Source organism: Sphaeramia orbicularis, chromosome 11 (genome assembly GCF_902148855.1).
Source record: "Sphaeramia orbicularis chromosome 11, fSphaOr1.1, whole genome shotgun sequence".
Lineage (NCBI taxonomy): Eukaryota > Metazoa > Chordata > Actinopteri > Kurtiformes > Apogonidae > Sphaeramia > Sphaeramia orbicularis.
Window position 1 is genome coordinate 26,759,806 of NC_043967.1, and position 15,063 is coordinate 26,774,868.

General features: G+C 39.4%; 1 protein-coding gene across 1 annotated transcript; it reads left to right on the plus strand.

Moving 5' to 3' along the window:
• The first annotated feature begins 242 nt into the window (after positions 1 to 242).
• On the plus strand, positions 243 to 14,348 carry nsun2 (NOP2/Sun RNA methyltransferase 2). Its single transcript, XM_030148047.1, has 19 exons — positions 243 to 464; positions 849 to 1,006; positions 1,214 to 1,318; positions 1,407 to 1,512; positions 1,742 to 1,813; positions 1,958 to 2,042; positions 2,189 to 2,381; positions 4,098 to 4,172; positions 4,317 to 4,447; positions 5,162 to 5,235; positions 5,362 to 5,492; positions 6,066 to 6,162; positions 6,399 to 6,607; positions 6,862 to 6,951; positions 7,680 to 7,815; positions 8,715 to 8,795; positions 11,579 to 11,717; positions 13,477 to 13,516; positions 13,636 to 14,348. The coding sequence occupies exons 1-19, from the start codon at positions 396 to 398 to the stop codon at positions 13,916 to 13,918; spliced, it is 2,274 nt and encodes a 757-aa protein (XP_030003907.1). The 5' UTR covers positions 243 to 395; the 3' UTR covers positions 13,919 to 14,348.
• Positions 14,349 to 15,063: the final 715 nt, after the last annotated feature.

Below are 15,063 nucleotides of genomic sequence, written 5' to 3' on the forward strand. Positions count from 1 at the left end.
TAAAACAAAACAAAACCAAACAAAACAAAAGAAAACATAGCAAAACTAAACTAAACTAAACTAAACTAAACTAAACTAAATAAAATAAAACAAAACAAAATAAAATACAATACAATAAAAATAAAATAAAACAAAATAAAATAAAATAAATAAAATAAATGTTCTTCTCCGCTACTGCTACTCCGTTCTTTCCTTTTCATTCAGGCATTTTCTGTCGTCACCCTCAAGGGTCCTGACTCACGTGCGTCAGAAGCAACACGTTTCAACACAGGGCAGCTTTCATCCGCAGACGCTGTTTACATTCATGATTTAACCGCATTTCAAGGCACTTTCCTTCGCATTTACTCATCACGTATTTTCGCAGACTTTTGTCCCGGGTTGTCTGCTCTTCCAACATGGGGAAAAGAAGCAGACAGCGGCAGAAAAACAACCAGTCTGCTGGGAGAGACCGCAGAGACAACGCTGTAAGACTTCACAGAGCTGCTACAACTCTTGCTAATGTTCTCAGTCAAGCTAAATATGTGTCTTTAACAGTTAAACAGAGGACAAGGGCAATTATAGTCACATTTATTTGCTGTTACTCCGCTAAATCTGTGTAGCCACGCTGGTATAACACTGTAAAAGAGCTGCAACGTCATAAGCTTTTCTGTTAGCCTCTTGTAACGCACACAACGCAGGCTTTGGTTGACTCTAAACATATCTGTTCCATTATGTTGTTTCGAGGGAGAAGGACTTATTCAAACGTTACTCCTAAATAAGTTTATTGTATCCGGTTTATCTATACACTGTAAAGTAGTAGTGTTCAAATCTCACTAAGTACTTGTTTAAAGTGCACTATCATATTTCAGGGATGGGGAGCTGGATATGCTGATATTGTTAAAGAGAATAAGCTTTTTGAGCACTACTACAAGGAGCAGGGCCTGGTGCCTGAGGGAGAGTTTGATGAGTTTATGGAAGCAATGAGGGAGCCCCTGCCTGCAACAATCCGCATCACTGGGTACAAGAGGTGAGTCGCATGTAGGCCTGTTACAGGCTCTTATTAAAATGATTATGAATGTTTAGGAACAACAGTGGCTTAAAGGGATCACTCTCAGGTTATTAATCTTTACCTTTTGTACCCTTTTCTTTGAATTTTCACCTTTGAAGTTATCAATGAGCTCTGTTCTTGCAAACATTCCCAGAAGATTTTCCCACATGTTCTGTCCCCTTCTAGTCATGCTAAGGAAATCCTCCACTGTCTGAAGGACAAATACTTCAAGGATATTCAGGAGCTAGATATTGATGGGCAGAAGATTGAAGCTCCCCAGCCACTAAGCTGGTAAGTGATTTAGTTTACCCAAAGGTAACATAATGCTAAAAACAAATTCAAGCTAGAAACGGAGTACACATTGTATCTGTTCTGCTAGGTATCCTGATGAACAGGCCTGGCATACCAACATGAGCAGGAAGATCATTAGGAAGTCTCCACTGCTGGAGAAGTTCCACCAGTTTCTGGTTAGCGAGACAGAGTCGGTGAGTGGAACACAAAATGGAACATTTGCCAGAAAAAAAACACAAGGTTCTGAGACTCCAGCATCGAGCGAGAACCAGAACTTTGTCTGAAAGCACTGATATATCTTAGGTTGATTAGTAAAGATGTTATCTTATGGCTGAAGGGTTTGAATATTAACTGTTTGTCAGAGTCATGGGTGAAAAGTTGAAGTTTGTGAAAAAAGCATGATGTTTGTGTTTGTACTTACAGGGGAACATTAGCCGTCAGGAAGCCGTCAGTATGATCCCCCCTCTCCTTCTGAAGATCGAACCTCATCACAAGGTCAAAACAGTTGATACTGGATTTTTAGCCATGAAATATGTTCAAGTTTAGATGTGGTGCCTTTTGAAAAATAATCCTTTGGCTTGAAAGCAGCTGTGTGTAAGGAATGTGTTTGTTGTTAATTGTTGATATAATTCTGTGCAGATCCTGGACATGTGTGCAGCACCGGGGTCAAAGACAGCCCAGCTCATTGAGATGCTCCACGCTGACATGGAAGTGCCATTTCCAGGTCAGAAACATGCAACTAAAAGTGGAAGAGGAACAAATTCTTTCATACTTTAACTTAATGGAAATGGACGAGTGCTCTATTCTACATACACACACAGCAGTTTTCAGTGTTTTTTTTATTATTATGCTTCCTCCTCTTCCCTCCAGAGGGCTTTGTAATTGCCAATGATGTGGACAACAAGCGCTGCTACCTACTTGTACACCAGGCAAAGCGTCTGAACAGCCCCTGCATCATGGTGGTCAACCACGACGCTTCCTGCATTCCAACACTACAGATTAACTCGGATGGCAAGAAGGACATTCTCTTCTACGACCGCATCCTGTGTGATGTTCCCTGCAGGTCAGTGAAAGGCAGCAGGACTTGGTGTAAAATACAGCTGTTGAGGAAGGGTTTCCATTTGCTGGTAAATTTTGCCTTGTAGAATTTAGAAAAAAAATCCCAGATGAATTAGTAACTTGCTGTTAAAACATCGGTAGCTTATTAAAATACACTGCCTATTTTAACTATGAAGTGGCAACTAAATCAGCAGCTGCTCCTGTCATTGATGCCAGATGTGCTGGGGTCACCGTGGCTGACAGTCATCATCATTATGAGCATCAGTGAAAGCATGTTTTAATTTAGGCACTAACATCAAAGTGGGTCTTGCATCCACTTGGTTTGGGTGTGCCTCAGTAAATCATAGAATTAGTCTTTATTTGTATCCATTCCAAAACTGAACCTTTTGAAAGAACTCTCCTTTTCTGTTATGCCAGTCTTAAAACAAGTAATTCCACTCAGTTATATCTGTATTAACCCTTTTCACAATGTGGGAAAGTGGAGGCGGGTGCCAAGTGAGATTGTTGGAGCAGAGCAAGACTTTAAATAGATTTACAAGTTAATGTACAGAGCTAAACCTTTGCTGTATCAGTCAGTTGAGGGATATAATCCCTCTGATTTTACTGTTTGACTAAACTCATCCTGTCATTTAAGTGCTTTCAGAATTCATTTGGATGCTGACGAAAGTTCCCTGGTGTCAAATAGGATAGTATGACACAGTTAGATTTTCTGTCACTTCTAACGTTATTTGTGGTCAAATTAAATCTCCACAGGCTTGATGTCATTACTGTGTGTGTGTTTAGACTTTCTACTGTCAGACAAGGTTGTGGTTATAAAACATTGTGTCACACTAGTGCAGCAGGTTAAAAAGAGCCTAGAGGTAGCAGATGGATAACAAGTAGTGTTTATATGGAGCAATGAAATAGTTTTTACTCACTGTTAGACAAAGAGAACATCTTTATAATCGTATTAAAACACTATTTCAGTTCTTTTTGCTCATAGGCAAGTTGATTAGAGGACAGTTATTCTTTCTTGAACTTAAGTGTATATTATATCTACACTCATAACACAGACCGTTACTAATATGTGACTGGAATGTTTCAGATTTTTTTGATCAAATACATTCTCTGTAGAAAGAGAACTGGCAAGAAAAACCGTGCTCTGGTGGGATGGATTGAAGTCTGAGAAGACGGTCAATGCAGAATGAAATGGGGTTGATGAGCCTTGTATGTGTGGGTGCCTGTGGAAAGCATGTTTTGTGTAATTCAAAGACAGATGAAGGTAAAGCCTCACCCTGTCTGTCAAATGCAGGATGTAAATTTGTGCTTGTCTTGATTTTCTTCATGTCTCAGCACAGGATTAGAGGCAAAATATACATTGAAATAACCCCAGTGTACATTTTCTCATCACTTTAAATCCAGAGTCATTTTGCGACCGCAGTAGAAGTGCATTAGTTTGCAGAAGCTGCTTGCACTTGGCCAGCTGTAGTTCTGAAGCCAAAAGCCTGTGCCAAACTTAACAAAAGGGGGAGGAGAAGGAGGGAAGGCAGTAATGAAGACAGGGAAAGGCAGGCAGCAGTGATGTGAGCAGTCAGCAGCAGTAAAGTCCAGCCTTTAGACAGTTTGTGCTTCGCAGACATTTTCGCCCCATGAGAAGAGTCGGGGATCTCTGGTGGTTTTATGTGCCCAGGCTGAACTGGGCCGGAGTCTGACTGGTGCTGCTTTGTTTGTGTTCCTGCAGTGGAGATGGCACCATGAGGAAGAACATAGATGTGTGGAAGAAATGGACGACAAGCAACAGCCTTCACCTCCACGGGTGAGTGACGAGAGTGTGTGCACGCTTATACCTGACACTAAAATGTAAAAGCACCATCCATCCAGGGAATAGTGTGTGTTCTTTTGATGCTAATATAAAAGTTGGCAGTGTTACAGAATGTTTGTGTGTATGTGTGGTCGTCAGCCTCCAGCTGCGTATTGCAGTGCGTGGTGTCGAACAGCTGGCTGTGGGAGGGAGGATGGTCTACTCCACCTGTTCACTCAACCCTATAGAGGACGAAGCTGTCATCGCAGCACTGCTGGAAAAGAGCGAAGGTAACAAACACACAGACTCAGTTCTACAACTTCAGCAATATGTGACTGTTCCAAATCAAAGTTCTCTTTAGTTTCGTTGTTTGCACTCCTGTTCTTTTTTTCTTTTCATCTACCTGTTTCTTCATGCATATACAGAGCTGTTATGTTCATACCAAGATTTCATTTCCTCACTTTTGAGATACTGAAATGTTTACAATATGACACATAAACACCATGTTTAAATATAATCTACTGTCCCTTTTGAATCCTTATACCTGATAGTTTTAACCAAGGTTTTGCTTTGTTTGCATTTGATTAAGTTAGATTTGGTTTCACATTACAATTATGTGTGTGCAGGGAGTTTGCGTTGTCATCCATTAGTATGTTCTGACCTGTCATCACCTACAAGGGCCTTCTTATACATGAGACCGTTCATAGACAGACGTGTCTGATGTTGACATTGTTAGTCCAGCAGGTTTCCTCTTCTTTTTGAATGGAGGAAATGAGATTATTCTTTCAGTCGCTATGCTGTATATTACCCTAACCCTAAAGCCATCAAATCAAACCGATAGACAGTTGGATCTGGACTGAAGCTGCCTCTCTGGTCCACATGGTGACCTGATGGGGATTTCATGCCTGCATTTTTCTTCAGGATCAAACCAAATGAGTCATGTGAGAAACTTCCGTAAGTCTTTTGTTGTCAGGTTGTAATTTCTGTCTCGTACACATTGGCAGGAGCTCTCGAGCTGGCTGACAGCTCAGCTGATCTGCCAGGGCTGAAGTGGATGCCTGGGGTCACTTCCTGGAAGGTAAAGAATGTTCAGTCCTGGATAGTGAGATCAACGGCTACAGCAGTAAATGAAGTAGGACTGTATTTAGGTCATCAGACCGAAGTAGATCAGTTTCACACTGTGTCATGACTCTTCTCTCTGTAGCTGATGACCAAAGAGGGACAGTGGTACTCAGACTGGTCTGAGGTTCCTACTAGTCGCCACACACAGATCCGTCCTACCATGTTCCCACCAAAAGATGAGCAGAAACTGGCCAGTATGCATCTGGAGAGATGGTAGGTACATCCATGTGCACGTTCTGAACATCGGAACAATTTCGAGTAGTTCACTAGATTATTTTTTAATCCTTTAGTTGCATCATGGGTTGTTTTTATTGTTACAGTCTTTTAGAGTGATTCTTTAGAGTCCACCGTAAGCTGCATGTCAACATTATGAAGAAAGGTTATGATTCTGATTATCATAGTGATGCTGAGTTGTAGTTTGAGCCAAGGAAATCTCTTACCCCTTTATTCGGGTTGAAGGGAAGTGTAAATATCAAGTGTCAGGTTTTGTTTTTTTGTACTTATTCTCTTTAGAATAACAAAATACACATGCACACAAACTTGCAAATCATCCTTCCATATCTGCATGCTGATGTACAGAGGCAATGATGTCATTTCCACTCTGCAGCTTTTCCGTCAGAGCTGACTAACAGTACGTTGGCCAGCAGGGGGAGCTGTTGTCATACATTGTTCAAGTGTATCCTTTATTTAATATTGTTGGGGGAAAAAATCTTTGTTTATCTTCACAGCAGGTGGCACTGTAAAACTCAAAGCCGTGATTTATATGTTTGCATATTTTTCTGTCAGTATGAGGATTCTGCCACATCACCAGAATACTGGAGGTTTCTTTGTGGCTGTATTGGTGAAGAAAGCCCCAATGCCTTGGAACAAAAGATATCCCAAGGTATTTTATCACACACACATTTAATGGCTGATTAGATTGTTAGACTCGGATGAAAAAAATCAAACTGAGCAGAATTCCCCTGTGTCGGTATGGTGCCTAGGTGGTGATCAAGCTCTAGTCCAATCCCACCCCCTGATGTGTTACTCACCTGTTCAGTTTTCCTAACCACAGCTGGGGACTTTTGTCTTTCCCTTCTTTGTCTGCTCCTCCCCCTCTCCCTCCTGCGTCGTCTCCAGCTGAGGAAGGACGTGTCGTCCAGTGCGGCGGCCCAGACTGGAGGGCCTCCAGCGGCCGCAGACGTTGCCTGCCTCCCTGAGGGCTCTGTGGAGGAGGAGGGGGAGAGGGGAGGCACAGAGGCCAAAGGAGATGAGGACGTAGAAGAACAGGCACCCAAAGGAGCCTCTGCTGCCCAGGAGGCTGGTGCTAAACAAGATGGAGTTTGTGGGTGAGTCATGTCAGTCTGGCTGCAGGGTCTAGAGCCATAATAAATAAACAAATGGCTTCTAAGGTTGCCCCTGGGATTGGCAAACACATAGCCACATATTGTAAAGGATGCACATTTATATCAGTTTATTTTCCGAGTAACTGTCAGCATTCATTCAAAGCCTAGAAGATCCACACATATGAAAACTTTGCTGACACAGTGCATCTTATAAACATTTTGTAACATCCTGTGCTTCCTCGTCTCTGTTTCCCCAGACCTCCATCCAAGAAGATGAGGCTGTTTGGTTATAAAGAAGATCCTTTTGTGTTTCTAACTGAAGATGACCCCGTCTTCACCACTATACAGTAAGTGTTGAATACGATTTGGGCAGATCTTAAAAACTGATTTGATTATGGAGTTACTTCTATAAAGATGCATTAACTGTAGTCTCACTTTAAAATGGGTTTTTGGGAAAATTTCCATCGATCCTGCATTCATTAAGCAAAACCAACATGGATCCAATAAGCCCTGAGGCGAACTGTGCAATCCAATAAGGATTTATCAGAGCATGCCCAGCTAATGTGTCACGATGTGGCATGCAGGCTTAAGTAGCACCTATTCTCATCTGAAAGGAATATTGAAATAAAATGAAATTAGTCGGTGAAAACATTGCAAATTGTTCTTTGTACTTATACAGATAAATAAAGACGGGAACAAATTAAACAAACCCCATTTCCATAAAAATACAACAACCAATACAATGTGAGTTATTACAGTATAAAGGCATTATAGTTGCATCGAAAGTTAGAAAAACAAACGCAGTAGTACAAAGCTGCACTTAAATGCCATGTGTTACCCTATAATGTGGATTCTTAAGAAGAACGTCAGCAAAGTCTGGGCTCAGTGCAGTTCACTCATGACAAATATTAACTCCTGCAGCTCCAATCACTGACCTCAGAACAGCATTAGGAGCATATCCAACACATGCATTCATAATGGTCTTATTACCTCTGTGGAAAATATTCTGTTAAAGATACGAAAAAAACGATTGTGCATTTTGCGGGCTTAAAAATGTACCTTCTGTTCTCTCTAGATCCTTCTATAATCTGTCTCCGGATTTCCCCAAACTCAATGTCCTGACGAGAACGCATGAAGGAAAGAAGAGACATCTGTACATGGTGTCCAAAGAGCTCCGCAATGTGCTGCTCAATAACAGTGAGCGTATGAAGGTGTGTGCTGCTCCTCTGTCCACAGTCCAACAGCGGTCTCCACACAAAGCAGTATTCAGACCAACACACACACTGAAATCAAATGGTAAAATACACTAAAAGCAACGCGAGTTTTCCGCTTTGTCAGAGAGCGTTCTGTATGTGATCTATTTTACACTGTAGTCAAACACAGCGTTGTGTTTGTCGTACCAGGACAGACACTGAGCAGTTTTTGCAAACAGACATTGGCTTTACATCAGTTTGTTTTTGTGTGTGTGTACATGTGCTGCCCATCAGAGGAAAGAAGCCTAACAGATGGGACTCCCCTTTCCCAAATCCCTGTAGTCCTCCACCCTGTAGCACCTGCACAGGTGGTGCCACATATGTGTGTTTTTGTGTGTCTCAATTGTTTGTTTGCCTCATTGCAATTGATGTCTTTTGCTGAAACTTTTCTGTTGGATTAAACCACACTGAATGCATCCTTTTAGATTTTTTTAGAGAATGGGAATGTTAGGATTCCAAAACCTGCCAAAATATATTCATTAGATGAAGTGATATGATGTGTAATTTATTTCTGCATCACATTTCTTTCAAATCATGTATATTTATGCTGAAGTGTATTTAGATTTTAATATGCTAATTCCCAATAGTTCCCACCTCCTCCTGCTGAGACATGAGACCAGCTGCATTTTATTTACACAGTTTTGCAATATCTTGTTGTACTGCCTCCAGCAAGAGTATTAATAATATTAACAGTTGTATCAACATACAAGAAATAACACAATTTGTCTCTTGTGTTTTTATTTAAATTGTTCCTCTTTGTTGCCTTTTCGCAGAGGTTCCTGTCGAGTTTGGCATCAGTGTATTGTTTTTGTATGGAGCCATATGCCAATGTGCTCTTTTCTGTGTGTCACCCTCAGGTCATTAACACGGGGGTGAAGGTGTGGTCTCGCAACAGCGATGGAGAAGAGTTTGGGTGTGCATTCAGGCTGGCTCAGGAGGTAAGGCATACGCACAAACGCACTGTTTTTCACCACAGCATCCTGAACATCAGGGGGCGAGTTTCAGCCATCCACTCAGCTGTTGCGCTCCCTCATTCTATCTTGTTTTTGTTGAGCTATGTCTTACTGCTGAGTTTTCCACGCTCTTTGAATCCAGACCCACTAGATAAATTTGATGTCTTTGCTGGACCCACCATGAAAAAAACATAACAAATATCTATAACACTTAAGTATAACTACTGGTAAAGAACTTACACAGAACTGTTCAATTTGGACAAAAATAATATCTCAGTGTATTTTGGCAAAATGATGATATACTGCATTTTTGAGGCGGAGGTCTTTATTCACCTGTTTCATGTGATACTTATTGTCCATCTATTTGAAGGGTGAAGGTATTGTGGGGAGGCCTTTATTCCAATTCATCTGTTGAATAAATAGAAGTGACCATATTTGGTACAAAACTTTGTATTTATCTGCGCATGTTTACAATGTTAAATATGTAAAAAGTAGTATAAATGCTTTTTTCTACATATACACCACCTCCTTAATGCTTACAAAATTAAAAAAAAAAAAACCTGTTGCACTTCAGTGCATAGAAACTAGTCAATTCTTAACAGAGGTTTTATTGAGTACTTGTAAGTCTCTACAAATATTATGCACACACACCTGCAGTAGCTGGAATTGGACAATAACACTACAGCAACAGCATAGTGTTCTGGACAGCTGGGTTATATTGTTGAATGAATTAAATTATAGAAGTGAACATTATACATTCTTTGACAGGCACCAGAAGTTTGATATTTCACCAAAGCTGTAATTAAGAACCAGCTTTTAATTGTTCATGTTAACTTGGACAACAGGTATGATTAGAGTCTGACTCCTAAGACTCTCTGGTTCTTGTATGAAGAAATATGCATAATATGAGGTGGGTCAAGATTTCTGTAGTAAAACCATGTAGGGTGTCCAATTCATTTATTAAACCATTCATCAAAATAACAAATGTATATTCTTTCCTTAATAACTTCTATAGTATGAGCAAGAAAGTGCTTTATATTAATTGCTGCAATTAGTATAAGAAAATAATCTCAAGTCAACAGTTTTGTTTTGTTTTTTCATTGAAACTGAAAATGTCAATGAAAGTTTACTGATAATGATGCCAACAACACTGATACAAAATGTTATGAAATAATGACAGAAAATTGGAGAATGACTGAGAAATTACTAACAGGCTAAATGAATGTGTGTCTGAGCAGGAGAGAAAATCTGTCATAACAGCAGTTTAAAATAATTTGTGTCAATTTGCACTTGACGCTTGCGTCATTTAATACATCCGACATTTGACAAGCAGTGATGTGTTGAGCATATTTGGTAATTTAAGAAGGGAAATGATAAATTTAACCTTTTTTAAAGATTCTTCATGACCATATGAATATAGATTTGAACTTATGAGTCACATCTGAATGTAGCTGGCAGGACAGAAGTAGCTAAAGCTGACTTATATTTAAATGATGCACCTGACAAAGTGAAATGGATATAATGTTTAATTAATGAATGTCTTGCTTTTGGGTTCAATGTCCTCGACAAAACATCACCTCAGACTAGAGTTACATTCTCATTTCTACAGTACTGTACAGAAGTCTTGGGCCACCTTTAGCTTTGCTGTTTTTTCAGGGTTGAAATCATAATTATTTGTCATTATCTTTTCTTCAGATACAACAAAAAATAGAGGAAATATGTGTATAGTCCTAAAACACACTTAAAAAAACTGTACTAAATGGATTCTAAACATTAAAGTCACTATTTAATGAAACTCTGGACCCCATGACAAGAAGCAGCACAGTTAGAAACAGACATGTGTTGAATGAAACCAGGTATACAAAAACAGAAAATTAATGCAATGAATCTCATATTGTCTGAACAAAAGGGTTAAAGACATGTGAAGTGCAAAGGTAGGTCACACTAAATACTACCACTTTGGTTTATAGAAGCAGTTTTTTTCCTTAAACTTTAGTTTTTACTGTTGTACATACTTCACATATTATACAGATTTGATCTTAATACAAAAACAGAGAAATACATATGTGCAGTCATCAGAATTTTACTAAACCAACAAACCTAATGTTGGCTGAGGACTTTTGCACACTACTATGTATCGTGAAAGGAGAGCTGAACGGACCAGTACAGAAAAAACTACATTTGTACACTTATACAACCGGTGACCCAGTAACTCGGCTCAGCTTTGTTAATGTAGCACCTTTCATACGGTACATACTTGCTTCAGTAAAAACAGGTCAGAACCATACGTTTGGTAAAGATGGTCTTAATGGTTTAAAGCAGGCGGAAGCTGTACAATAGTGAAGTAACACTCTCTCTGAATCTTCACACCTTGCCTTCACAGCTTCACACAACTCCCATAATCCTCTTTTTGTATGCTGATTAATTTAATGATGTAAAGTGAAAAGCAGAGCTAATATTTGTCTGTTCTATTCATACAATCCAACACCCTTCATACTGTTTTTTTTATATTAAATGTCATATAAGTCCTTTCTCTGTCTATATGTACATACAGTGGATGCTTCTTACTGTCATCACTAGGTGAGATGAACCCAGCTGAATAAAAAGCCGGCGCAGACGGCGAACTTCACACTCAGATGAACTGATAATTAATTCATTTAATATTCACTTTGTGGCTGCAGAGAGTCACTTCTGTATTAAATTGGCCTTTCTGTAGCTGGCAGGCTGTCAGCCACACTCACTGAAAGAGCGTCTTGTGTGTCTGCCAGGGTATCTACACTCTTCAGCCGTACATTCGCTCCAGGATGATCACAGTGAGCGTGGAGGACATCAAAGTGCTGCTGACACAGGAGAACCCCTTCCTCAGTAAACTGGAGGATGACGCTCATGCCCAGGCCAAGAACATGGGTACGAACTCCACCGCTCAGCCTTTATTTTTTAGTTTCAATACAAAACAGCTAGAAAACACCAACTGCGTGTATAATAACATTTTTTACACATTTTCTCTTCAGACTGATCTCTAACAAAACAGAGTAATGTCAGAGGAGTAGCAACTGGAAGGTTTCTGTGTCGGTTTGGCAGAAAATGAAAGAGGATAGCGAATGAGTAAAGCTCTTCACCAAGAACTTCTGCTCAGCTGCCCTTGAGCAAGGCACTGACCTTATGACCTCTACATAGGAGCTGCACAGTTACAGCAGAAAAAACAGGGCTGGCATTTTATGAACCCTCAAAGACCCAAATACTCACCAGCAACCAAAAGCATCTACTGATCTACATTGTTTAAAAACTGTTGCACCACTAATCCTGTCAATACATGCAAATAATTCAGGTAAAATGCAGTTTGTCATCCTTTCATGGTCATCAGATATGACCCATTTGGACGTTCAGAGGCTTCGTCATCCTCTTCTGCAACATTGATTCACCAGTAAAACCCATGGAGTTTGGCAAATGCATGCCTTAGATGCTTGTATTTATGCTCAGTTAATGATATATTTTTGCTGAAAACAGTCACCTATGTTTTCATATAATAACCTTTGAATTTACTCTGAGCTTTTATGGACATCTACATAGTCACTACATTAAATGTAGAAAATACATGATTTTCACAGAAAAATGCAAAATGCAGAGGATAATATTATAATAACTGGTGGTGAATCACTTAGGGGAGGTTAACTAGAGTGAAAAATTCATCCCGGAACTGCAACAAAAGTAGCTCTAGGTCTTTATGGATTAAATATGTATAATATTACTGCATTATAGGTATCGTGCATGTGATATGGGTTTTGTGAATATTTCTTTATTATCTGTTAAAATTGCAGAGCTTCATAATATCCTTGCATGGTTATGTTATATTAATGAGGTTCTAAGCAAAGACTCATTATTTATTTCAGTTGCCAAAATTTGTGGAACTCTCACCTCCGTGCTATTTTGGCCTCAGTTTTTGGCCTTTCTAGAGTTTTTTTTTTTCTTATTACATAGACCTGATATCACAAATGACATGAAATGTTGAGTAATTGCTGTATTTATTATGGATAATTGTCTTACTAAAGTGTTTATTTTTGTATCGAATTGAGTCCACCTAATAATAAAGAACAAGGTCCATTTATATTTATGAACAAAAATGGCACAAAATGTAATCTTTCAAAACATCTGATATAACTGCTATTCACGAGTACTAATAGGGGAAGTGGTGTAAATAAGACGATGTCAGTGATGGAGCCAGTCAAATCTCAATAGAAAATGATGAAATGACATGATTATTGTAGTAAGACAATTGAATGGACAGGATTATCATAATTACGTACAAGTGGTGCCAGGCACAACAAGCCCCGCCCTTCACATATATTTTAGCTTATTTTGGCATTGATTGAGAAAAAAAAGATTTTAAAAATTCATAAAAAAATTTCAACTATGACCTACTTTTCCCAAAATGTAATGACATTTATTCTGGTTCACTGGCAATCTATAAACCCAGTTGGTTATGAATTCAACCAATAGTTTTGCTGCTCAAGTGTTAACAAGCAAAGAAACAAATCGGACTAAAAACAATACCCCTTGCCTCCCCTTTAAGGAGCGGGGTAATAATTTTTACATCAAATAATGTTCATAAGGTAATTGGTAGTAATTGTGATTGCTTTATTGTTAATTGATGATTTTATTTTCACAGGAATGGGTAGCATCGTACTGAAGTACATTCCAAACCCCAAGTAAGTTTTTGTGTATTTCAAGTACATTTTGGACTTGGACTGTATTCCATCAGTTTCTGTTTTGGCTGTGGCTGGCGTGAGTTAATTTGTGATACCTACTGTCACCCTGTGTCTGTCAGTAACCCAGCGGAGCCTCAGTGTCCCATCCAGCTGTGTGGCTGGAGGGGAAAGACGTCTATCCGCGCCTTCGTGCCTCGCAACGAGAGGTTCCATTACCTCCGAATGTTAGGAGTCGAGGTGTTCAGAGACAAACAGGGCCTGGGGCTGAAACCCAGAGATGGAGCAAAGGATGCTGAGGAGGAAGGAGCGGCAGATAATGAGGTAGAGGTGGACTTTGAGAATGGTGATGAAAACACATCGTCAGAGCCAAAGACCGACAACAGCAAACACGAGATGAGCTGAGGATGTGGAGACGGCAGGAGGAGGTTGACTGAGGGTCTGTCAGCTCTAAGAGCTGTTGACCAGGTCCAAGATCACAGTATGTGGCAGAGGAGGATGGTTTGCATCTTCACTTCAGTTTAACACACTGCCACTGTAGAAGGACTCCCTCTTACAGAAGGACTCTGAGGGATTTTAAGGATGTTTTTCATGTTTTGGATCCAGTCTGGGAGTCTGCATTTTAGTTGAAAGGCTTATATTATTTTATAGAACTGTTTTGGTTTTTTTTTTTTTTTATGTTTTAACAAATTTATTCCACTGTTCAAGTGGCTTGAATCTTGTTTCAATTGAGCATGTTTAGAAAGGTTTTATTAACTGCCATCTCATTTTCTACACCTGTACTGAAGCAGAAATATACAGTTGATTAAATTAAAAGTGAGAATGGTTAACTGTGTCAGTGGTCAAATTTTTGGAATAAGTTAATCTCTGAGGAAATTAATAGGGTTTTAAGGTAAATGACACTGTGACAAAATAGGAACAGGACATCTAATACATTTTAAAGGAGTCTGTCTGAACGAGTGGTAATGCCAAATTAGGAGATTAACATTATAGTTTTCTGCTAATTTATGAAGGTCAACACTTGGGTGTGTAAATGTTCACACAGATTGGATCACCATGGAAATCACAGCACATAGGTGGACACTGCTGTACTATACCGTTAGCTTGGTAGTGTTCCATTACATATGACAATAGGAATCAGGTTGTTAAATGAAAAAACGGTCTAGTGCCGGTTAAAGCACCAAAGTCTGTGGTGATGAGCTATGATGATGAGTATATCCTCCTGAGATCCAGGAAAGTAAAAGTTTCAGCTTTTTTACATTAAATAATTGCCTTGATTGGAAACTGCATGATGCAACAGTTTTTTCGGATAATTTTTTTTAATGGAATGTCCCTTGTAGTAGACAGTATTTTTTTTAAGTAAAGCTGTGGAACTCTTGTCCCCTACAGAGGACAAAAATGCATTGCTGGGTCTCAGGAGGATATGACGCAGATTACAGAAGCAAGGAAGATGTTATCACATAGTTTAGTCACTACAGCTGACTATGGCTTTAAACATATTTACAGTTAATTTGCCATTCTGCATTTTTTTTAAAACCCTGGGTCCAAAA